Source organism: Mixophyes fleayi, chromosome 1 (assembly GCF_038048845.1).
Source record: "Mixophyes fleayi isolate aMixFle1 chromosome 1, aMixFle1.hap1, whole genome shotgun sequence".
NCBI lineage: Eukaryota > Metazoa > Chordata > Amphibia > Anura > Limnodynastidae > Mixophyes > Mixophyes fleayi.
Window position 1 is genome coordinate 47,226,051 of NC_134402.1, and position 24,914 is coordinate 47,250,964.

General features: G+C 40.6%; 1 protein-coding gene across 2 annotated transcripts; it reads left to right on the plus strand.

The window, feature by feature from the left end:
* Window positions 1-2,210: 2,210 nt before the first annotated feature.
* Window positions 2,211-24,536, plus strand: PACRGL (parkin coregulated like). 2 transcript variants are annotated; one of them, XM_075194723.1, is made up of 8 exons: window positions 2,211-2,322; window positions 5,879-6,034; window positions 10,758-10,825; window positions 12,699-12,789; window positions 16,340-16,474; window positions 18,877-18,984; window positions 21,845-21,925; window positions 24,224-24,536. In XM_075194723.1, the coding sequence occupies exons 2-8, from the start codon at window positions 5,894-5,896 to the stop codon at window positions 24,278-24,280; spliced, it is 681 nt and encodes a 226-aa protein (XP_075050824.1). In that variant the 5' UTR covers window positions 2,211-2,322; window positions 5,879-5,893; the 3' UTR covers window positions 24,281-24,536. The 2 variants fall into 2 exon arrangements, with proteins under 2 accessions (XP_075050824.1, XP_075050825.1); XM_075194724.1 differs by lacking the exon at window positions 2,211-2,322 and adding an exon at window positions 2,412-2,699.
* Window positions 24,537-24,914: the final 378 nt, after the last annotated feature.

Below are 24,914 nucleotides of genomic sequence, written 5' to 3' on the forward strand. Positions count from 1 at the left end.
TGTCCAGCCTTTCTTTGAAAAGCTATTATTCGCTGCAAAAGGGAATATTGTGGAATATCCAGCAGGGATGAAATTTCACAAACCGTCTTATTGCAAAGGTGGCATCCTATCACAGTACCACGTAGTCACTGAGCTCTTCAGAACAACCCATTTTGTATCACAAATGTTTGCAAATGGAGACTGCATGGCTAGATGCTTGATTTTACACACCTCTGGCAACAGGTCTGATTGAAAAACTTCAATTGAAAAATTAACAGGTGTGTCCAAATACTTTTGTCCATATAGTGTATTTTTATATATATATATTTTGTTTTTTTATATATATCATCTTAGTATTACTTCTTTTTGGTCAGTGCTGTATAGTGTTATCTTATTTGTATTTTCTTCTAATTTGGACACCCAGCAGTGTCCTTTTCTTACAGCAGTGACCTATCTTAAAAAAAATCGTTTATATACATTTATCAGTAAATTACAATTATTTTTAGCTCAGTGCTGGATTTTTCCTAATTTTTTGTTGTAGTTTTCAGCAGCATATGCGCCTTGTTTATGATAAATCATCATCAACGTATACTTGCACCTGCCCTAAAACAGGTGCAAACCATACGCCTCCGAGCAAACATATATGCTTGTTTCTCCATTTGTGCGAACAAGACTTTAGCGTACTCAGCCTGCATTTGATTGCCCCTTTCCGTCTGTCCCGCTGTGAATCAGCCCGTGTCTACGTAGTGCCTTCTTCATCCCTTTATTTCATTCCAATAATCTCTCTCCGCATACTGGAAATCTAATTTCTGCAGAGCTCTGCAAAACTAAACACACCAATGCCCCATCTCTGTAATGTACAAGAAACACCCTCACTCCTCCCCACCATCTGTGCAACCTTCTGCAAACACTACCACTTGGGGCTAGATTTACTAAACTGCAGGTTCGGAAAAGTGGAGATGTTGCCTATAGCAACCAATCAGATTCAAGCTTTCATTTATATAGTGCATTCTACAAAATGACAGCTAGAATCTGATTGGCTGCTATAGGCAAGAACTCCACTTTTTCAAACCCGCAGTTTAGTAAATATACCCCTTGGTCTGCAAACCTATCTATGCACTGTGTGGCAGAAACCTAGGCACACAAGCAAAATGAGGAGCTGATCTTAAACTGCTTGGTTGAAACTTTGCACTTCGAAAAATGTCCTTCTGTGGGAGCAGATGCAGGCTTTTTTAGACAGACATTAGAGGACATACTTTATCACACTTTACTTTGTATCAGAGCTGCACTAGAAAATCAGGATATTTTGGGATAATTTGTCCTTTACTAGAGCAACATTAATGCAAATAATTTACAAACAGCAATTAAGCGTTTGCTTCCACAACAGATCTGAATTATTTTGTGGTTTCCAACATTAATGTAAATTGCTTAAAATATTTCATATCTTCACAATGATTTAAATATCATAAAAACAAACCATTTTATTACAAAATATTCAACGACAGGAAATTCTATTATTTGCTAGTTTGTCTTTGTTTAAATATTTTCAATGTTGTGTATTTTTATTTTTGTACTTTAGTAACAGTGAATTGCTGTGAGAAAAAGTCCCTCTTTGTGTGTGAATGCGCCCAATGTTATGTGAAGTGTATGGTGTATGACCGTCAAAATGGAGGCGACTGTGTAAGTGCAAATATTTGCATGACATGAGAGCAGCTGAGCACCTAGCTTTACACCCACATGTGGAAATGGGATTTTATTTTGTTTGGGCAAGATATTTAAATTAGTGGGGGCATTTACATGAATGAAAGTCCTTGGCTTGAGAATGACATTTTAATCTTCCCACCATGAGCATTTAAAGTTGGACCTGCAAAAGGCTGCATATTGCATTTTTATGTAGAGGGTGAAAAGATTGGAATGTGGAAATGATTCTTGTTATGAGTGAGGTGACTAGTTTGTCAATACAAAATGCACTGCTAATTATCTATTCACTGTCTGAGAATTCAGCTTCACACTTTGCAGCCTAGCTAGCCTGTATGGCTGCCTGTATGCTTTATCTTAAAACAGTTGAAAATTGAAATAATCTTTAACTTGGTAATTGGAAGTTGGCTAAAAGAAATGTCCTACTAGTGGAAAGGTTATTATTGAGTTCTGAAAATAATTATAAACGAATACGGACAGAAATCTGCCTCACAGAGCATAGAATGAAACCTGCGCGTCCTTTGTACCTCTCGGGACACCGTAGAGCAGACTTCGTTTCCATAGTGACGGAGAGGTGTTCTCCATGTCTCAGACGGGCAGCGCAGGTAACGGACAGTAACCGGCGGCCCCACAGAGGACTGCTAGGTAATATACCCGACATACCTCTCCAGCTGCTGTAGAACAAGACGTCCCAGTCAGGGCCGCCATCATGGGGTAAGGAGGGAGGACAGGTGTAAGGGACCCGGACTGGTCAGAGGGCTTTCTGGCCGCCGCAGATCCCGGCAGTGAAAGCTGTTACTGTTCCCAACTATATATACATTGGAACAGGCACTCATCTATTTTGACCCTACTAGGCTCCCTTACCAGGGAACACACCGTGCGTTCCACAGTGGAACGCACAGAAATGACACTAGCATAACCCCGTGTATCTAAGGATCTGTGTGCTTGTAAGCTATAGAGGATGGTCTGGTCTTCATCCAGCAGCCCGCAGACTGAAGAGATTTACTGTTTGATGCCAGCAGGTCAGGAAGAGGGTAGGAATGCAATATGGGTGGAAGGTACAGAGAGTGTCAGAAACTTGTGATGGACTTAGCTCTGCTGCAAGTCAGGGTGTTAATTAAACTTCTCACTTTCTTCAGTCTTCTCCTCCTTTATGAGTGCTGAATGATCGAGGTGTCAGGGGAACTTGTTCCCTTCATGCTTCAGAGGGAGGTGAGACTATAAGTCTCTGTATTTAACTACAGAATGTAGCTGGTTTGGAATTCAGCCACATCTTGAGGGTTTGAGGGATCTATGCATCATAGTACGAGGATCCAATAAAACAGAGAAAATAGTAGTTTTTTGCCATTAAATGGCCATCGCAAAATACATCAAAGGCTTATTGCAAGAGCAATCAAAGATTTCTACTGACATAATCCACTTAACATTTTTCTTCACAGTTCCCATATATTAATATGGGGACTGCAAAGTTCTGCAATGCATGAAGCTTTGCATTGCACAGAAAGTTAACACCATCTCATTGCCTGTCTTTTTCTATGGGATTCTGCTGAAGTCTCTCCGGCTTCACAGAATCCGTTACAGTGCAAGTGCACATAACACTTCCTAGCGCTGCTGGTAAATAGGGAAATCAGATCGCAGCAGAAGGGTCACAGCACTGGGGTCATGAGTTAAATTCCCGACCATGGCCTTATCTGTGAGGAGTTTGTATGTTCTCCCCGTGTTTGCGTGGGTTTCCTCCGGGTGCTCCGGTTTCCTCCCACACTCCAAAAACATACTGGTAGGTTAATTGGCTGCTAACAAATTGACCCTAGTCTGTGTGTGTGTGTGTGTGTGTGTGTGTTAGGGAATTTAGACTGTGAGCTCCAATGGGGCAGGGACTGATGTGAGTGAGTTCTCTGTACAGCGCTGCGGAATTAGTGGCGCTATATAAGTAAATGGTGATGATGATGAAGGGTCACTTCCCGATGCTCACAGAATAGCCCCAGCATGATGCATTTCATGCAAACTGCAGCGATGCATATTTAGTGGCACCGCATTATATTGATGCATAGACCCCCTAGGTTTTATCCTTAAGATAAATACGCACATATGGGTTTTGTGTGGCCTAAATCACCATAAATATGATGCATTGGAGTTTGCTGCATAATGGGTGATGGACAACACTAGTGAACCTGTTATTATGGAGATTATTGATCCTTATGATAAACATGACAATGAAGTCTAGGACACACCAAAACTATAGTATGCTGTTTTCCACCATTATAGTACTGAATATAAAGAACACATGTACCATGAACAGGTTAAACACGATTGCTTTACATAGTGTGTATGAGACAAACCTTTAGTACCTGGGTTAGTACCTGAAGTTGGATTCTGCTAAGTTGATATATTTAAATATTTATTTATTTGTGATTTGTGCAGAAAAGTAAATGTGAAACATATGTCTGTTTATATGTTTTGTCTGTGGGAGACAGTTTGTTTACAGACAGCAGACTGCCATTAATGGTCCTTGCAGGTTCTTTCTGCTTCCTCCCCTCTAAATAATTGTTTGATAATACGATAAAGTATAGTTATCTGCAGTTAGGCAGAAGAGTGGCATAGATAAAGTGGTGAGAGGCAGAAATACAGAACACAAGGTCTTCTCTGAAAAGTTAACATGGCTGTATCTATCAGGCATCATCAGTACAGACAGCCTTTCTGTACAATATTTAATCCTACAGTCCCTCAACTAGATAAACGTTTTAGGAAGAATTTGAAAAAAATGGGCTAGTATGCTTTTAACAGTTGGGAATGGTATTTGGCATACCCTCCAAAATGTAAAATGCCTAGTGGTATATTTACTAAACTGCTGGTTTGAAAAAGTGGAGATGTTGCCTATGGCAACCAATCAGATTTTAGCTTTCATTTATTTAGTGCATTCTACGAAATGACAGCTAGAATCTGACAGGTTGCTATAGGCAACATCTCCACTTTTTCAAACCCGCAGTTTAGTAAAAATACCCCCTAAACTGGGACATGGCCATCCCTCCTTCAAAAGGGTATTGGCCACATCACAATGGGTGTGACCACACCTTCCGAGGCGTGCCTATCTCTTCTGAAGTGCTAGGCCATTCTGGACCTGCTCCCCTCTGCAAAAAAACAAAGCAACCTTTGACTTGCTGCATGTACCATAGGCACCCACCACTGGTGCGTGGGACATGAAATTAAGGGCACATTTATCAACCACCGCATAAAATGAAAAATAGTTTTCAATCCTTATCGCATTGATAAGGATTGAACTATTTCTCATATTTATGAAAAAAGCAACACAGGAACAGCAGTTCTGAAAAACTGCTGTTCATGTGAAGTGCAAAACATACTTACCACTGTCTCTTCACTTCCGAAGACGTATGCAATCTATGGGGGTCCTCTTCTCACTCCAGTGCGTATGCACCAACTGAAAACCTCAAACATGCGCACAAACATCCCTGCACTATAGATTTGTAGAGAGAGCAGTGAGTGACCGGGAGGGATCATGTGATCCCTCCACACATGCGCTGTGAAGCTCTACTCTTCGGAGCAGAGCTGACAGCACTGAAACTTTTCAATTATGATAATGTACGCCAGCTTCAGCATACTAAAGTGCCCATACACTGTTATGGGGACTGCTCAGTAAAATGAAGAGATATGCAAAGCAGCTATGCAGTGATAGTAAATAAGAATTTTGCGGTTAGTGACGTTTTCGGGAATTGAACACACTTTTTAGTTTCTTAAATATGTCCCTTACTATGGTGAGCGGGGACATACCTCCCAATTTCCCACAAGTCAGGACAAACATGCCAACTCGCAGGATGGTGTGACAGTCCCCAAAACATAGGACTTTTCTGACATAATCAGGACAGTTGAGGGGTATGGTATTTGAAATCAAATGTCTTTAGTGTTCATATTTATTCAAACAATTAAATATAGTTGGAATGTAAACATAAATTAAATTGTAGGAAGCAGACAATTAAACATTATTACATTACTTAGCCACATTACACCAGCCACGCACAGAATGTAACTTTCTCATTCCAAGCAGCAGTGGTGTTTTCCTGTTAGACTGTACCCAACTACAACTAATATCATGCTGTGCAAGAGGACCATCAGTATGCCATGTATGTACACGAGGCAGTGCACACATGTGGTCTTATATTACTTACCATTACATTCTTATTCCTAGAACATTATACAAGCAATGTCTGCGACCTCTAGAGGCCGGTCCAGGAACACAGTGCCAAGAAGCACAACCACTCCATCACCCTCATCTTCTTCCAGCTCAGCTAGCGGAGGACGTGCAAAACCCAGTGACAGGCTGAATCCCAAAACTATAGACCCGGTAAGTGCTTTTATGTACTTTCATTACAATCCTTTTTATAGTGTGAGCTGATGTATATTATGATTGAATTAGTTCCTTGTACTATCATGAAAAAAACTTTTAAGGAAATCAGTCATTAAGTGGAATCTGTTTTAACTATACTATATCATTTACAGTGCTTGTTCCAGGTTATCCTAGACTTGGGTTTCTTGCTAAATCCTGTTCCAGGAAAATATCGATCTCATTTACACTACACAATGTTCAACCATGATTTCTGCCTGATGCATGTTATTCCAAGCATACTCAGAGGCAGGTGATGACCAACTTACTGGGCAGAGATTAGAACAATGGGCTCCAGTATCTTTCTGCAGAACACACTGAGCAACATAAAAATGTATTCCAACCATAGAGCCTTATGTTACTTTTTGCTTTACTACAGTAAGCAAAAAAACATTTTCCTGGGAGAAAGCACTTTGTTCTCTCTGCTATTGTCTTTCCTGGACCGTCTTCCTCCTGCCCGCATAGCAAGAGAGTTGTGACGTATAGAGGGATCCAGACTAGAAATGAGTATTAAAGTCATTTTATCGCTTACCAATAAAACATTGTCCAATTCGATTGTTGTGGTTCCAAAGCACAAAGATATTTAATTGCAAAATATAGCAGGATTTACAGCAAGCCATTATTACGCATTAAAGATGTTACAATAAAGCAGGAAAGTATAAAAACACCGAATACATTACATTTTCCTTATAGTGCTTAACCCAGGCCCAGGGGATACAGTCATGGTCACATGTAGTCAGGATCAGAGAAAGACAACAATGGGCCATCATGCTTATATGTAGCTTCAGTATAGAAAAAACACTGATGTCACTATGTATACAAATAACACTTAGTGAGGTCTTCATTGGTCCAGGCTTAATGATATTCCAGTTGCGTGCCGGTCATAGGTCAGTTCATTTGATCCTTTCAAAGGGTGAGGGTCAACTTCCCCCAACTGTTGTCCCACAGACAAAGTACTTTTGAGTATTAATCTCATATTGCTTATATCTTTCCGACCGCTAGATGCGATCACTACTCTGTCCAAACCGGGTTAATGCTGGTGAAGTAAGCTTTAGTATGAGACCAAACTCTTTACCTTTTACAAGTCCTGAACCATAAATACCTTACTATAGTATTATCTATGCATATGTAAACAATATAATACATTTTACTAATAAATAAATTTGTATTGGAACCTTAATAAATGTGTATTATTTACAAGTGTAAGTGCGAATGTAAATGTGCGTTATGAATCCGTGCGATTGAATCATAACATGCGGTGTATTAATTGCAATCGCACGGTATAACAGTATCAATCAATTTGGTTTACTTCATCCAATTATCTGACTTTGACATGAGCATAGTGCAGGTGGACAGCTGGAGTGAGGCTGTCGGAGAAGGGCGCTCACTCCAGTCCGGTTTCTTTGTAGGTTTCCTGCTGTGTGAGCTGCACAGGAGAGACCATAGTGGATACAGTGCTTTGAAGTAAACGCTCAATCCCAAACAGAATTTTTTTTTTCCCTCCCTTTTTTTTTTTTTTTTTTTTTTAACTCTGTGGTAGTAAAAAAAATAAAAAATAACAATTTCATCTGGAGACAAGTCTTACACAAGTTTTGTCAATAATGCAGTACATAGCAAAAGATATTTGTACCTTTACTATGACACAAATTCTACTATTCGGGATGTGTTGCATTTTCAGAAATTGGGCAGATTAGATTATTTGGTTAAGAGATCAGTTTAGCTTACCATTTGGGCTAATGTTAGACCTAGATTTTGAAGTATTTTCAGATTTAATACTTTGGGGCGAAATGTATCAGCCTTTTTTGATTTGCCCAGCTTGATACATGAACCCATGGTTGTGTGGGTTTCCCCTTACTGTCCAGTGTTTGTATGGTGGAGAACTTAGACTGTAAGGTCCCCCGAGACTAGTGATTAAGCATTTTCTGTAAAGCACTACATAATATGTTGTCTTTGGGGTATAGTTGGGTTCCTTTCTGTAGTATATGGTTAGTAATCCGTTCGTGGATATATTGTAGCTCATCCTGAGACTTATTAGACCTGCAGTGTATTTGTTAAGCTGGAATCATATTCTGAATGCTTTGAATATGTGACCACTATACACTAGGCTTCCAAATCCTTGCTTATTGTGGGGGGAACTAGCTCAGGCTGTCTAGCCTCTGAGCTGGCTGATTATGTGTGGGGGGGGATGCTCCCCGTTGTCTTTTTTTGTTTTAATTTATTGTTTGATTATTCTCTTATTATTACACAGTGCACTGTGTGTGTGTGTGTGGGGGGGGGGGGGGGGGGGGGTTGTGTAATGCCCCTCTGCACATCATTGCTGGTAAACAAAACAACTTGTGTTCATCACAAGCAGTCATTACCTATATACAACTTTCTCCAGTTGTCACCCCAAGATTGATGCAAGGAACAGATCTGCAGTGGTACATCTGCCACCCAGTGGATGTGCTATGTATTGCATATTGCATTCACCACTTTTAGTTGTCTTTTGTGATCTGATTTTTTCTAAATCGAGGGAGATTAAAAAAAAATAAAATCAGCCCACAGACTACGAATGATCTTTATTCTATAATAACCCCAGAACTCATGTTTCAGAAATCAGCATGAGACCCAGTACCTTGCAGTCTGGAGCTTGTTGCCTCTATAAGCTTTGGAAAAGAAGGTGTGAAGTCACATTGTTTTTGCTGTCCTCTATTCCCCACTATAAAGGTGCCTGCTCTGACCAGCCTGGGGCCTCTAGCACTGTAGCAGGGGGAATTCAGGCTTGTGGTCTCTCTGTTTTAGTGGAAACCAGCCTAGGCTGTCTACGGCTGGGGCTAGTTGAGCATCTATTTGTTACAAAGTGCACATATCAAGTTGAATATACATGTGCAACTTCTGGTGTACATACCGTTTACATCAGGCCTGTCCAACCTGCGGCCCTCCAGATGTTGTGAAACTACAAGTCCCAGCATGCCCTTCCAGCTATCAACTGGTTGTCTACTGGCAAAGCATGCTGGGGCTTGTAGATTCACAACACCTGGAGGGCCGCAGGTTGGACAGGCCTGGTTTACATCATAAGCTGTATGGACTTCTCTGTGATTGTTATACAGAAATTGTATTGCAGCCACCAGCTGGTTGAAATCCGTATTACATGTCTGACAAAAACTTAGCTAGTGATCAGCAGCAGCAGCTATTTATACAGCGCTGTACAGAGAACTCACTCACATCAGTCTCTGCCCCATTGGAGCTTACAGTCTAAATCCCCTAACATACACACACAGACTGAGAGAGACTAAGGTCAATTTACTAGCAGCCTAGTAACCTACTAGTATGTTTAGTGATATCTAAATGCAAGATGTTTAGTTGTGTTTTATGCTTTTTCGAACACATCACTTATCCTCATTCTATCTAAGTTACATGGGCTGAAATTATAGCTAAAGGAAGACTTATTCTGTACATTCATGATATGTAATTTTTTTTCTACAATAATGATAGAATTTACTCTAATAAAATGTGTGTCTCTGTTCGTGAATAATTGTTGCTAATTACTGCTTTTCACTTTCAATAAACATGAAAAGGTCGCTGCCCCACCAATCTCATAGACACCCCTGTTACGTCAAGATGATGGTAGATGTATTCGGGCTACAATTGGTGATGGCTGCACTTTAAATACCAGGGCGCCCGTGCAGCACAAAAGCCTCTTCTACAGCCAGCAGAGGAAGGACTCCCAGTTATGATAAATAGGGAAGGACAGCTATGGTTGTCCTCAGATTACGGTTTTAAAATTTCTACAGTGATTGGTTCATGTTTAATGTCTCTGCCTTCAGTGTCTCTCCTCATTCCAACTACACCACCGGTAGTCTGATAACGCGGCTGCCTAACAGTAGCGCCACACACTTTCACCACCAACAAATACTTGTTATAAATAAATTGTTAATCCACTAATTCCACTAATTTATGTATCATGTGGTCCCCACACCCCTTGGAGTGTAAGCTCATGTGAGCAGGGCCATCATAGCCTTCATTGTATGTTATTTGTTTGTGTCATGTCATGATCCCCACTATGAACAGTGCTGTGTAATATGTTAATGGTGCTTAGATCTCGCATTATAAGATATTACAATATGTCACAATACCAAACATCACTTTGCTTTATCCGGTCTTGTGATCATGTATACCAGGCGGGTTGGAGCTCTGAATGTTATGTCACTGGGGTTGGGCAAAGTTTAACCAGTATTAAAGTGGTTAAACCACATTGTGTATTAAACTATATGTAATATAGTGGACTACAGTTCTGTGAATATTGTTCTAATAAAACTATCAGTAATATTTAGACATTTTTCCCTCAATAAAGGTGCAGTCGCACTGCATAATCACTGGCAAATTGTAATGAAATGCTTCATTAGATTTCTTTTGTCTCTTAGGCCTTGTACAAACAAACTTTCATTTTAAGTGTTCAAGTCTATTAAATCCGCCTTGACGCTGCGCCTCTGTTGACTGTTGTACATGAGGACCAGAATTGGCGAACATAATAGGTGCTACTGCCCTTATAAAGACCTGTTGTAAGGCACATCTTGTTATCATGTCCCAGGAAAGTGTCTGCATTGTGTACAGTTTTTCGTTCTCTAAATTCAAAAAGATGTCAGACTGCTGAATTTCATTCCAGAAACTGTCAATCAATTTTTAATATCTCTTTTTGCTCTAGTTTGCTGATCCACAGCGATATCCCTCTGCGTTTGCTGCTATATACTCTAAAGGAGGGATTCCTTGCAGGTAAATTCAGTTTTCATCCTTTTACAGAAATAGACCTATAACTGCTTCATCTGGCGGGTACAGCATGCTAGATGGGGGTCTTACGTCTACGGTGTGCTGCAGTCTTCTTCTGAATAATGATTCCATTACTCTAAATAATTTAGGCTTCTATTTCCCTGTACATTACTGTTTTCATAGAAATGTTTTTGTTTTTATTTAAAAAAAACAAATTAATTTTGATTCTGTATTACCCGTGCTGTTCAGTTATATCTGTCAGGTGTCGCTATTTTGTTATTTATCTCATTAAAATGTTTTACCCTCTTATCCATTTTGCACAGCCCCTATCTGCATTTTCATTGTTTTTTTTTCTTCAATAATACCTCTCTTAGGTTTTCTAACTTTTGTTTTAGAAAGGGGTTAACTCTTTCATGCCCACATATCCCCCCTCTTCCCCCTCCCTTCCCATTTAGAACCAAAAGGATTTTCACGCTTATTGAATACATTGAGCACACAGGAATAACTTGTTTGTTTGTCTAATCAAGGTAATTTTAATTAGTTAGTTTTAATTTTTTTTCGTGGCAAATATGATTTTCCTTTTTGTGCTATTTTGTACTATCTCTCCTACAGGGAAACTCTAATGATGACATCACAAGGGCTTCCCCAGCCAAGGCTGTTGGAACTATATCAGAGGAACCCGCAGCGTGGGGTCTCCCTGCCCTAATGACAACCAGCCATTAATAATAATGGCGTCCGCAAAACAAAAGCAGACCTCTAGTGGTCCGTGGATGTCCCCCCCCCCAAAAAAAAAAAAAAACCTGTTAAAAGTATCCTTATGGTCCATGGTTGTCCCCACCAAAACCTAGTAAAATTATTACTAGGGTCTGTGGTCTATTTATAACACTGTCAGCGCTGAAAACCCAAGGTTATAAATGGACTTAGTGAATGTAATTCTTTCATTATACGCCAGGTGCTCCCTAGGGAATCCAGGCCCATACTGACCAGCTAGAGGCTTGTTATCATTATGGCAGGGGAGCCCCACACTAGTGCTGGATCTAGTAAAATCGGGGTTACCCTCTTATTTTGCTAGTACCAACATAAGCTGGCAGCACTAGGGTTAATCTGTTTGGGGGATGGGGGGGCATGCTGTTTTTTTTTTAAAATGTATTTATTTAGTGGGCAGCATGGTGGCTTAGTGGTTAGCACTTCTGCCTTACAGCACTGGGGTCATGAGTTCAATTCCCGACCATGGCCTTATCTGTGTGGAGTTTGTATGTTCTCCCCGTGTTTGCGTGAATTTCCTGCGGGTGCTCCGGTTTCCTCCCACAGTTCAAAAAAAACTAGTAAATTAATTTGCTGCTAACAAAATTGACCCTAGTCTGTGTGTCTGTGTATGTGTGTGTGTTAGGGAATTTAGACTGTAAGCCCCAATGGGGCAGGGACTGATGTGAATGAGTTCTCTGTACAGCGCTGCGGAATTAGTGGCCCTATATAAATAAACGGTGATGATGATTTATGTACTGTATAGTGCCAGAACTAGGGTTACTGTGTTTGTGGGGGGAGAGGGGTTGTATGGGGTTAATGTTTGTGTGAGTTTTTATTTTTTCCTAAATATTAACTATTTTGTTAATATTACCTATGACTGTGTTGTGCCGGACCCGCTGGCTGTATTACTGGCGGGTTCGGCAGCTGCCGCTGGAATTGCCCTTTGAAAGTCAACATTGTGACTGACGATATTACTCCTTTCGATAGTCACAATGTCAACATTGTAAACATGCCGACAGAATAAATCTGCTGGCAGTCTGTCTGTCGCCAGGTTCACCGTCGCCAGATCATACCCAACCCATTCCAAACTGTTTATGACTACAAAGTCTTACCTACACTTCCTATTTCTCAGGCTGGTTCATGGCTCTGTAAAGCACAAGTTGCAGTGGGAGCGTCCTCCAGAAACCATCCCGTTCGACCCTCTACTGATAACGTTAGCTGAGGTACGTGTCACTCCTAAATATTTATTTTCTGCTTATCTGCTGGTTTCATCTATTTCTTATCCTTGAGTGTCACATTGGCATGTTTCTGCCCACACTACCTACTTCATGTGAGATCTATGGAGAGATTGGCCACACATCAAATATGGGGTGGTGTCCTACAGATAATCACCTATGCCATGTCTAAGTCACTTTTTAGCCAGTGGAAAGAAGGGGACACAGTAAATGTCCATCACTCCATATTCACCAGTGTCAAATATGATGACATTTCTAAACACTGAGGCAGAGAGAAAAGGGGGTGTTGCTCCAGGTAACCAATCGGACGTTTGCTTTCACTTTCTAATCTGCACTGCAGAAATGACAGCTAAAATCATTACTATGGGGAACTGGTTCTCTTAAATGTCCCTTGTAGAATGTTTTAGGAAGACTCCGGTTTCCCACTGGTTGGTATAGTTGGAGCTTATTGCCGCCGTTATTGAAACGGTAGAAACATAATACAGCTGGAAATGTATTATTTATTTATTTTCTTGTTATAGAAAAGGTGTCAATTCTAAGGCAGACACCACAATTGTCATTCAAGCCATTTGTTAGTGAGGGTGAAAACACAGGGATACAGGGCATTGTCATTTAATCCATTTATCAATGAGTGAAAAAAACACACATTTCAATTGTAACCTATGAGTTTTTTTTCCCACTCACAGATAAATATTGTGTATATTAATATGTGTCAGTTTACACTTTTGTGTGGTTGCAAACCCCCCCACAAACACTTTTCTCCTATTTAATGCTATTGATTGATATGAATAAATAATAAGGACTGTTTGGGTTAGAAGTGTGATACTTATCCCTGGTGGGAAAAACCAGCATTACACACAGAATCTATTATCTGGCTAATATACAATTATTACCTTCAGATAATCTCATTGGTATATTACATGCAATGTCTAGTAACGATTTAAAATGTGTTTTTCCTGACCATAATTTTGCATAGCTTGCCTTGAGATCATAGTCCTTGTTCACCGTTATAAAACTGCCTCTTTCCATGCTGCTTTGTATAGTCTGCATTTTGGAGATATTGCATAATAAATGATTGATTGCCGTTTAGCATCAGAATTCTTTCTGACACCTGTCACCAAGTTTTCGGAGCACGGAGGCTCATAGCTGTGTAATTATTTTGAGGTGCCGCACACCTATCAGCCATTGCACAGAGTATTCATGTCTAATCACAAGCATTTTATATATCTGTCAGATGGTGCAGAATCTCGCTACCTTGGGCTCCGTGTGTATCCATTTTGGTTTATGAGCATTGAATTTAAATTCTTATGTTTTTAGTTTATATATAGAAATGGCAAATTCCATCATGAAATAACATCTTTATTTTGAACCAATGAACTGTATAGTGTCTTTTTGAATATTTATTGCACATTATAGCGGTCTCAAGACGCTCTTGGCCGTTTTGTTTTGCATACTACTGCTATTAACGGACATTGATAGGACGCTGTCCTAAAATTGCAATACAATTGAAACTGGTATTTAAGCAGGAGTCCTATAATCATACATTTAAAAGATATTTATTGTGGATATAATTTTGTACAAAAAAGTCAAAATGTTTACTGTTGCTTCTTTTCCTGAAGCTAGGTACACACTACACTGTTTTCGTCCAATAATAGATCGCATGTAAAATCGATCGGCATAAAAAGTTGGTGGAAAATTCTGTAGTGTGTACCTAGCGTGAGTCTCCATTGTCTGTTCCTTCTCATTATGCTGTAAACAATAGGTAATTAGCACAAGTATTGTGGGTGTCTGTAAGTGAATGATGCATAAGATATGATCCAGTCAATCATAGCTGCTATGCATGTCTCCTGCATACAGTGGGGCTGAGTCATTAAGGCATATATCTGCTGAATCACAATCACTCTGTGCATGCACCGAACGGACGATACAACAGCTCGTCTTCATACGCAAAGGACACTTACAATAGCTTAGGAGAACGGGGCTGGTAAGGGGCGCGTGGCCGTAATCAATTTACAGTAATAGCGCGCCAAGCTCGAGCGCACGCAGTCGCGTCCAAATCAAGCTCTGGGTGTCTCAAAGTTACTTGTTTTTCTGCCGTATCTCTTGTACCAGCTATAGGGATAGTCTAAGTCCTGATTACTAGTGATGTCAGTACTATAAGCTTCCTGGAACATGTGTCTGCAATCGGACGTTTATACAGTTACTTCTGTTATGTACAGTAGACATTAAGGACAGCCTAATAAATGTGGCCTAAGGGGAAAAAAAAATCTAAAAGAAAAACAATTTTTTCCAAATTTCCATTTATAATTATAAATGACTATATTATTGACAGGTAACATTAATTGCTTAATTTTTTTTTTCTCTGCGTTCTCTTGAGATGTTATATTCCACGTAGGTATAGTACGTATCCTGCAGTGACTGGTCTAGTAGAACAGAGTGAACCTACACCCATAGTCTTCACCACTCGTGTCTTTAGATCCGTTCCTTGTTGACTTTGTGAGTATGCAGAGCCGAGTTACGTGCGGTTTATAACAAACGCACAATGCGCTCTGTATGTGTGCCTTAATGACTCCGGCCCAGTGACTCTAAATCGGTAAAACAGAGAGAAACGCATTAACTTGACCATTTCTTTTGCATCCCTAACAGGACCGATTTACAAGCATAAAGGATAAAACATATACTGTACAGTGACATTTCACGTTTGCAGAGTTGTATTTGTGTATAGTTCTTTATTGGAAAGAATTCCATCACTCGCCCTCACCTTGTTTCACAATCTGAATTAAATAATAGTAAAATAGTTGATGAGGTTTGAAAACGACACCAATTCATCAAGTTCAACCTATTTGGCATCTCCTGCGATCCCTCTATTATATATGAAATTGATGCAGATTAAGCAACCGCCAATCTGTTTCAGTCAGGAAAATCCTTCCTGACCCAATATTGCAGTCCTATGTCCCTGGATCCACTACTAACCTCAGTTTTTATTCTTTTCCGCGAAAAATTTGTCTAACCCCTTCTTAAACATATCAATTGAATCTGCCATCACAACCCTGGCAGTGAATTCCACATCTTGACTGCCCTTACTGTAAAGAACCCATTCCTTTGCTGGTTGAGATACTTCCTCTCCTCTAACCTTAGGTGGTGACCGCGTGTCCTGTGTATAGTTCTTGGGGTATAAAGTTTCCATGAAAGTTCTCTGTAGTGACCCCTAATGTATTTGTACATAGTAATCATATCCCCTCTTAGATGCCTCTTTTTTTAAAGTAAACAAGCCTAAACTGGCTAACCTTTCCTCATAACTTAATGACTCTATACCCTTTATCAATATTCTCGCCCTTCTCTGAACCCTTCCTATCTCCAAAATGTCTTTTTTATAGAGTGGTGCCCAGAACTGAACTCCGTATTCAAGATGAGGTCTTACCAGCGATTTATATAGTGGCAAAATTACACTGTCTTCCCTTGCATCTATGCCCCCTTTTATCCATGCCAATACTTTATTGGCCATAATGGCATTTATTTTATTTTTCTCCCGCTACAGGGTCTCCGGGAAACCAGGCATCCTTACACTTTTGTTTCTCAAGAAGGATTTAAGGAATTACTGATGATTTCTGGTGCTGCAGACAAGGCTTTGCCCCTCTTACCCAAACTGGCAGCAGCTCTGAAAAGTGCCCTTGTATGTATTTCTCATACCTACCTGTTTATCAGATATGCAGGCTAGGTTATCCTCTTTTATTATAGATCAGCATAATAAGATACATGAATTAACTAGACCTACATACTGAAGGTAATTGATACTGTATTTGTTAATGAAAATTAATGACTGTGCAGTTATAAATGTACTGCAGCATTTGGTAGTCTGATGAACAACGCAAGTGTTCCTTACTTTGTCCTAGTAATATAATGTTTATTTATTCACTGTAGTTCCGTTCCATTGTGCATCTGACAGCGGTTTAACGCTGTACGTGTCCTGTTAACTGTTTTCAATTACAGTTTCAGCACCTGCACTTCTCAAATAATCGGGAACATGATGAATATTAATAACATTCATATCAATACATTTAAATGAGCACAAAATGAAATAATAATTTTTTTCATTACATTTCTCTAAGGAACACATTTTAATTATATTTTACTATGTTTTGTAATATTTTTTTAACATTTTCATGATAAGGAACTATTTTTTAATACTATGTACAAGTTTTATTTAAACTTTCCAATATGATAAAATAAAGATATTAATGTACATGAAGATTTTTTTGTATGAGGAACGTAACGATCATCCCAGAATAAGCCGTGACTAGTATAAGAGAGTCAAGGGAAACAGGAAGATTGTGGTACAGAACTCTAATGACATCCAGCAGAATGCATTTAAATGTGTTAGTTTGTGTTTACTAATCAATTGGAGTTAATTAATAGACTGAAAAAACGATGTCAATGAGTGTTCCATTCGTAAGTCACAGTGTGTCAGATTACTTGTAGAGGATGAGTAGAGAAGATTTAGTTCTACGGGAGTCTTGGCAGGTTTACCAGAATATAATGTCCTGGTTATAGTAAATTAACTAATAATAGGACAATATTCACAACACTTACTCAAGCAGTCTGGGTAGAGCGGTTGGATAAGCAATGCTGGACAATTACATTTCTTGTGGTGAATAGAGTCTAATGTAGCAATAGGAATTTTCTAGAGGAGAGGAATTGACCAAATAACACAGAATTTGGAATCATGAGTAAGAGGGTCTTCTAAGGGGAAATGTAATACCAGCCTTGTATACAAGGGGAGCTCCAAATCAGGTGGGGGAAGAGCCACTGCAACATGCATCTGTCCTGATTTGGCCAATCTAGGTGTGGTGTAAGATAACCAGTTGGGGAAAGCCTTTGGGGTTCTTCTAGAATATCCATCCAGTTATCATTGGCAGATAGGCTTGTGTCCCCCTCCCATGATTTTATGCGGGCAAAAGCCTCCATGGGCAGGTTGGTTTACAAGGAAATTCTAGAGTTGTAGGCTTAAGAGCTGGAGCTACGCATCAAGTCAGGGATTAGAAATTACTCCATCTCATGGCACGTGTCAGGGTATTGTACATGGAGAGTGTTCCTCAGCTAAAGACTGCAAAGTAATTGCCTAATGGGCAGCTGAAATTTCATCTTCAGTGGCCCAGGTAAAAGCGGGGGCCAGGGCAACGGTCACTGCGAGAATACAGTGCCAGAAGAGAGGAGAAGCTGTCAAGGCACAGGGTAGCGGGTCCCTGGAACAGGGTGTCCTGTGATGGCGAAGAGGGTGTCAGGTCACATGATCCCAAGGCAGAGAAATGGGAGATAGTCAAAGGTGTCAGGGGCAGGGTGCCAAGGAAGAGAGGAATGTACCAGGGAGGTCCCTGGAACTGTGTGCTAGGTTAGAGAGAGGAGTGTGTTAGAGCAGGGTCTCAGGTAGAGAGGGCAGAGTGCCAGGAGAGAAAGAGGAGGGTTTAAAGGGACAGAGTGCCAGGATAGAGTGGAGGATGTCAGAGGAGAGGCCTACACACCATTCAGTCATATCATTGGAGTGCAGTGCTTTAGGAGGCTCTGTCTAAGCTGAAGTGAGCTGGCTTTGAAGGCCTTTATGGTCCTGACTGAGCAGCGTTATAACAGCTCTCAACATGACAGCATTAGAAGCAGAGCACATCGGTGATATTATAAACACTTTGCGCATTACAGCAACTGTATAAATAATTATAAAATAATGCAAGCAATTCATAAATAAATGCAAGCAAGACACGTCCTGTCATTGGTAGCCACCAGCTTTTCCCAGGTGCTGACTGTTCCACTGTGCCCCCAAGTCTGGATCTGCAGATAAAGAAGTAAACTAAAGATGTGGCCATAGTGTACTGTGCTTGGACAGTCACTTATTACTGCCTGGTATAAAATCCTCCCCACACTTGGTCCACTATGCCCCGATTGCTAACTGTAATATAGAATGTGAAAGTATCCTATTATATACACATCTCCTAAAATATTTTATACCATCAATATCATAGATCAACACATTTGCATGTTATTATTTTCATACCTTATAAGTAACTCTGTGTTCTTGACTATTAGATACATTCGGATGGTGGAGTATTTGAAAGAGGTCTCAATGGTTTGGTACAGTTAAGTGCTGTTGTGGGACCAGCACTTAACATTCATCTTAAGAATCTACTAACCAGTGTAAGTAAAGGAAGATATTTATTCATTTTATTTGTTTTTACAAATAGTTGAACTTGTTACTAACCAGTGGAACCCACTTATCTGCCTATGACATTCCTACCTATTTGGCAATCATCATCATTTATATGTAAGACACCACAAAACTCAGCATCACGGGACAGTCAGAGTTAGAAATCATACAAATACAAGGCACAAGGCACATGAAACAAAACCAGGATAGATGAGATTCATGAAGGAGGTGTAGACGTGAGACAAAGATAACGAGGGCCCTGCCTGTCCTGAGGGAAAGGGCAATGTTGAGACAATCAGAGCTGGTGGGCTTGGCACTGGAGCTGGCATAACATGCACTGGGAGTAGTCTCAGGTGGGGGTAGGACAGGCTGTAGTGATGAGGTGGGTTTGGAGAGTATTCTGGCAATGTTTCAAAGGATTTGGATGTGTGGAGGGAAGCTGAGGGCTTGGGGAACTAGTGAGAGTCATGTTAACCTTGAGGGGGACAAGAGGATAGGTAGTGACGCTTCTAAAAGGGGGGGAGGGGTGACAAGCTCCTTTTTTGACATTGTGAGCGTTGAGTAGCATTTGCATAGGGATGGTAGTGGAGGCCAAAGAGACATATTAGGTACATAGAAAAGAGGTATGAAGAGACAGAAAGCAGAGGGCAGGGAACAGAGCATTGAGGAGCTCCAACAGATATAGTGAGTGGAGGGAAGGATGTTTCAGTAGTAGAGACAACTATAGATGACAGCAACTTGGAGAATGGACTTGAAAGGAGGAGGAGAAGCTTCAGGCAGGATGACAAGGAAGTTGCAACCAGAGGACAGTAGGAAGTCTACTACCATCACCTTGTTGGTCACCTGGTTGAAGAGTGGAAGAGGACCCCCCCCCCCTACCCATAGGAAATAGCTGCTAGGGAAGCAGTGTCAAAGGGAGGATGCCATATATCAGTAATAGTGAGGAGACTGAAGGAGTAAGAGGAATTGGTTGTGGATGGATGTGAGTTTGTTGCAGATGGATCTAGCATTCCAGAATGCACAGGAAATGGGGAGATGGGAAAATGGAGAGATTAGATTGAAGTTGGAAGGGTTGGACGTACGTTGTTGGTGTATGACGCAACATGACAGCAGTGGCCAATGGTCGGAGGAGCAAGGACGTTTCTTGGCTGGTTCGGTGTTGTACTGGGGTGGATTTTAAGGGTTGCTCATTCATTTGCTGAAAGGGCATATAGCAGAACTCAGGTTTCCTATGTTTTTAATGCTTTGAGCAATGCCATGTAAGCTTACTCTCACACCTAGGCACAATTCTAGAGTGCGGAGGTGTCTCCCGAGACCGGGAGGTAGATGACCCTGAAGTGCGCTGTTTAAAGCCCAAAGTGAATTTCTGTCGTGCATTTAGTGCGCTTTGTAATTGACCCCCACTTTATACAGGTCCACCGTGTTTCTACAAGAGGTATGACAGCAGAGAGTATACAACACAACAGAAAACAGCGCTGATGACTGATAAATACAATCAATATACAACCATCCGTGGGTAATAAACGTATATAAACACTTTATTAAAAATGAACCATAAAATATGCAACACTGGCCAGTGGATAACAACTTGACATATAAAAAAATCAGATGAACCGACTGTGTTAACCATCAATAAGGCTGATGAAACATGGAATCGATCACTCCTAAAGAGAACCAGCTAAATGTCCCACATCGAATAGATACTATTGTCCAATGACCCCGTGGAAGATCATGAAGTGGAGCTTCAAAATAAGTGTGGCCACACTGATGGTGGAAAGTATACGTCACCGCGATGATGGTGGACCCCACTTCAATGCTTCTAACACATGTAGTATGGAGGAGAATATGCCATAAATGCCACAATGAGAAAACCGCCACTCCTGAATGGAAATCAAAGTCGCTAAACTGCTTGAGTAGGAAAGCGCAATACAGACCTGGTCCGATACTCAGTCCCGTATTATGGTCTGTATGCGCACGCACCGCATACCCAGAACGAACTCCGGGATAGATATGTAGGTGAAGACGGCAATCCGTGTAAGTAGTAAAATAGCAGCTAGCACAATCGTGGCACCAATTGTATAGCGATGATATGGCTCAAAAAAGGCAACCTCCAAAAATCTACTAGGGATATGAGCTGGGTCATGAAATAGTGCTATCCAGCGGCTCAGTTAACATCCAAATCATCTGACGCGTTTCATCACCTGCCTGGTGATTTCTTCAGAGGAAACAGAGAGGTCACTGTTTGATATTTCTTGCTTCATTCACTATGTACCAGGGTCAGGCTACCCAAGCATCAGATATAAAGTTCGTAACAGTTGATGTTATCTAGATTACAGGATACATGTTTCGTTTAAAGGTTATATTTCAACATACATTTAAATTTTACTCTGTTTGATGTTGTCCTTTTAAGTTGGTCACATAGAGAATGGTTTAGTAATTTGTGCAGTTGCTGAGCTGCCAGACCTGTGACTGATGTAACCTCACGTGTCTATGGCCAGATAGTGCAGAGCTGGTTCTTCACCAATCGGCACGAGCAATCACATCATAAGAAGTCTCGGACATTGTGGACAGTCGTTGACCTCCTACAAACCCATGTAGGATCAATATTAACCATGCAGATTTAGTGTTTTATGCCTTTATAGTTTTATTGATCATACAGTGTGTGGTCAGCACTACAGGTCTAAACTGATCACATAATGTCCTTTGCTTCATTATAAATGTTGTCACATGTAGCATTTGAATTGTGCACTACTGAATATGTGAATGATTATAGAAATTACATATTGCGTTCTATATTTGTTAAGACTCCATGTTAATACAATTGGATTTTTTTCCCCTCTCTTTTATTAGCTTTCCAAAAGATTGATGGATAAAAAATATAAAGAAGCGGTTACAACTGCTTTACAGAGCTTGGAACAATATGGAGGGAAGGTAAATATATTTTATACACTTGTCATGAAAGCATTGGGTATGTTCTTTAAGCAAGACCTAAGACCTAAGCATGTACTGTAGCAGCTCCCCCCCTCACTGGCAGAACCTGGGGATCCCAGCAATACATGAGATTCTTACCACCCAGCGGATATTACTCCTATTGGTGGAAGCAGTAGAATTTTGAGTTTCATCACTTTGTTGTGTGAAGAGCACTGAATGGATGGCTGGACAGCTGTCCAATGAGAACTCGCAACGCACTTGCTAATGTAAAGTAATAGTGACGGCTTCACTGCACAAGTTACAGACTAAGTAAATACTGGCTTATGAGAGCACACAGCATGGGCACAGGGCAGGAAAATCCTTTAGAGGTGATTAGGAGAAAATACATTTTATTTAAAGGCAGACTAGAACTGTGCTTCTTTCTCGTTAAGAAGATGGGCTGAGCATGTTTGTGAGACCAATGGATTACTGAACTGCTGTAGTATCGTATCCTTGCAATCCAGTCAGACCTGTGTAGATTGGTCCTGGATGTGTTACATTGGTTACAGAGTCGATTTCAGTGACCAGATCGGATTGGATTGCATGGTGTGTGGCCTGGCAGATGTCTGATGGGTACTGCCAAAAACAAAACTGCAAGCAACAATTCCTGCAATTATTTAGGTTTTTAACCAGGATTCTGCAGTTTTGCAATTTCTGTTGTCAATAATGTGACATCAGCCGATGGGAAATTGTTCTTTGCTTAGTCTCGGTGTGCTAAATTTAATGCACATGGTGGGGTTTGTGGGTTTACTATATTATGGTATAATATTTGATCCACATACAGATATAGAAATCGTTAAATCGTTAAATTCACACCTTAGTCGTTCCTTCAAAAATCCTATTTATGTAAAGTAAATAAAACTTTTTTTCCCCAACTACTAACCGGCACCCGGGCTGGTTACCGCAAGGGGCCACCAAAAGTGCATATAGCTACTGTATCTGATGACTAAATGACAGTAATCTGGAGATGTGTAGGGTTATCATATGCGTATGATGCATGTTTGCTGCATCATACATGTAACATAATACTAAACTTGGGTAGATGACTTGTCCGGCTACATTCAGTTCTATGTCATTGAGCGGCAAGGCTCCGTATGGAAGAGTTCGAAGATTCCCTATAATTACTTTATGGTGAAGACTCCCTATGACTACTTTATGATGAGCACTCCCTATGACTACTTTATGATGAAGATTCCCTATGACTACTTTATGATGAAGATTCCCTATGACTACTTTATGATGAAGATTCCCTATGACTACTTTATGATGAAGATTCCCTATGACTACTTTATGATGAAGATTCCCTTTCGACTTAGCAGTTTAATGAAATGTTAAAAAAGGATTTCGGGATGTTTATAAAATGTGTCTTTGTGTGTTGGACATGCCAGCACATGTAGTTCCACAACACAACTTGGGGCAGCACGGTGGCATAGTGGTTAGCACTTCTGCCTTACAGCGCTGGGGTCATGAGTTCAATTCCCGACCATGGTCTTATCTGTGTGGAGTTTGTATGTGCTCCCCGTGTTTGCGTGGGTTTCCTCCAGGTGCTTCGGTTTCCTCCCACACTCCAAAAACATACTAATAGGTTAATTGGCTGTTATCAAATTGACCTTAGACTCCCTCGATCTGTGTGTGTGTATGTTAGGGAATTTACAGTGTAAGCCCCAATGGGGCAGGGACTGATGTGAATGAGTTCTCTGTACAGCGTGCGGAATTAGTGGCGCTATATAAATAAATGGTGATGATGATGATAACACAACTTAATTATAAAAGGATTCTACTTTTTTCCCTGGTACACAGTGCCCCAGTGGTGCCCAGCTGAGCGTCAGTGTTATTCAGCTGGTTTACCCTTGAGGGTGGGTGCATGGTGTTTGCAGGCCCAATTCCCCAAGAGAATTTCTCCCCATACTGATTGTGCTGGGGCTGGTTTCACATTATGATGGGTTATAGTGTGGCCTGGTGTTTATTACACCTTTGTAGGCAGATCCCACGCTCATTGTGTCCCATTCTTTAGCGGTGACCAGCCCAGGCTACAGCCCAGGCGCTGCTCATACATTTAGGGGCAGGAGAAGGGTATACTGCACCTGTTATTTAGTTATTTTTACAGAGTTACATACAATATAATGCTATGGAGTTTACCAAGTCCTGGGGCTACATGGAGCTCTCACAGCTTTGTGGTTTCATGCTTACTATCTTTTACTAAATGTAGACCTTTTATAGTTTGTTTTTTAACTTGAAGTTTATTTTTCCATTTTACAGGAAAGTCTGGGGCTAATCAAATCAAAAATACCGACCTACTGCTCTATATACAGCTGAAGATTGGATAACGTGTGGCTTTGTTGTTCCTATGATTATGTAAAACACAGGCTTGTCGATGAGCTGAAGATATCATATGGGGACATGATCCTGGACTAAACCCTGAATGATGATAACACTCTCCAGTCTACACTATTTATTCTTAGATTCTCTCTTTTTTTTTTATTAAACAAATACATCTTTACTGCAAAATTATTGGGAATGTGGCTGTTTTTCATAATTAAAATCACTCATATAAAATGCAACACACAGCAAACGTCTATTGGACTATATGACCAAACTAGAAGTAATTGTGCCGCTCAGTGTGAGAAACGTGTCTGTTGGAGTAGATGTCATTTTTCAGCTGCTGAAGTCCTCTGTGTGCCTTGTCTGGCAGCTCTTTAGGCTTAGATAAGAGTATTTGAAGTTCCAGTGGATCGGCTATACTAGCGAGATTGCAGGAAAAGGTTGTGTCTCCTTTCAGAAACTGAGTGAAAATGCAATTTGATAGTGTTGCTAAAGGACCACCAAGGTTCAGATATGAGCTACGAGGGAAAAGTGCATTGTTTCCCTTTTCACCGGACATTCAACTGCAGCTCTGTCAAAAAGTAAAGTATTATCTTCCCATTCCATCACAGACGGCCCCGCCTAGATC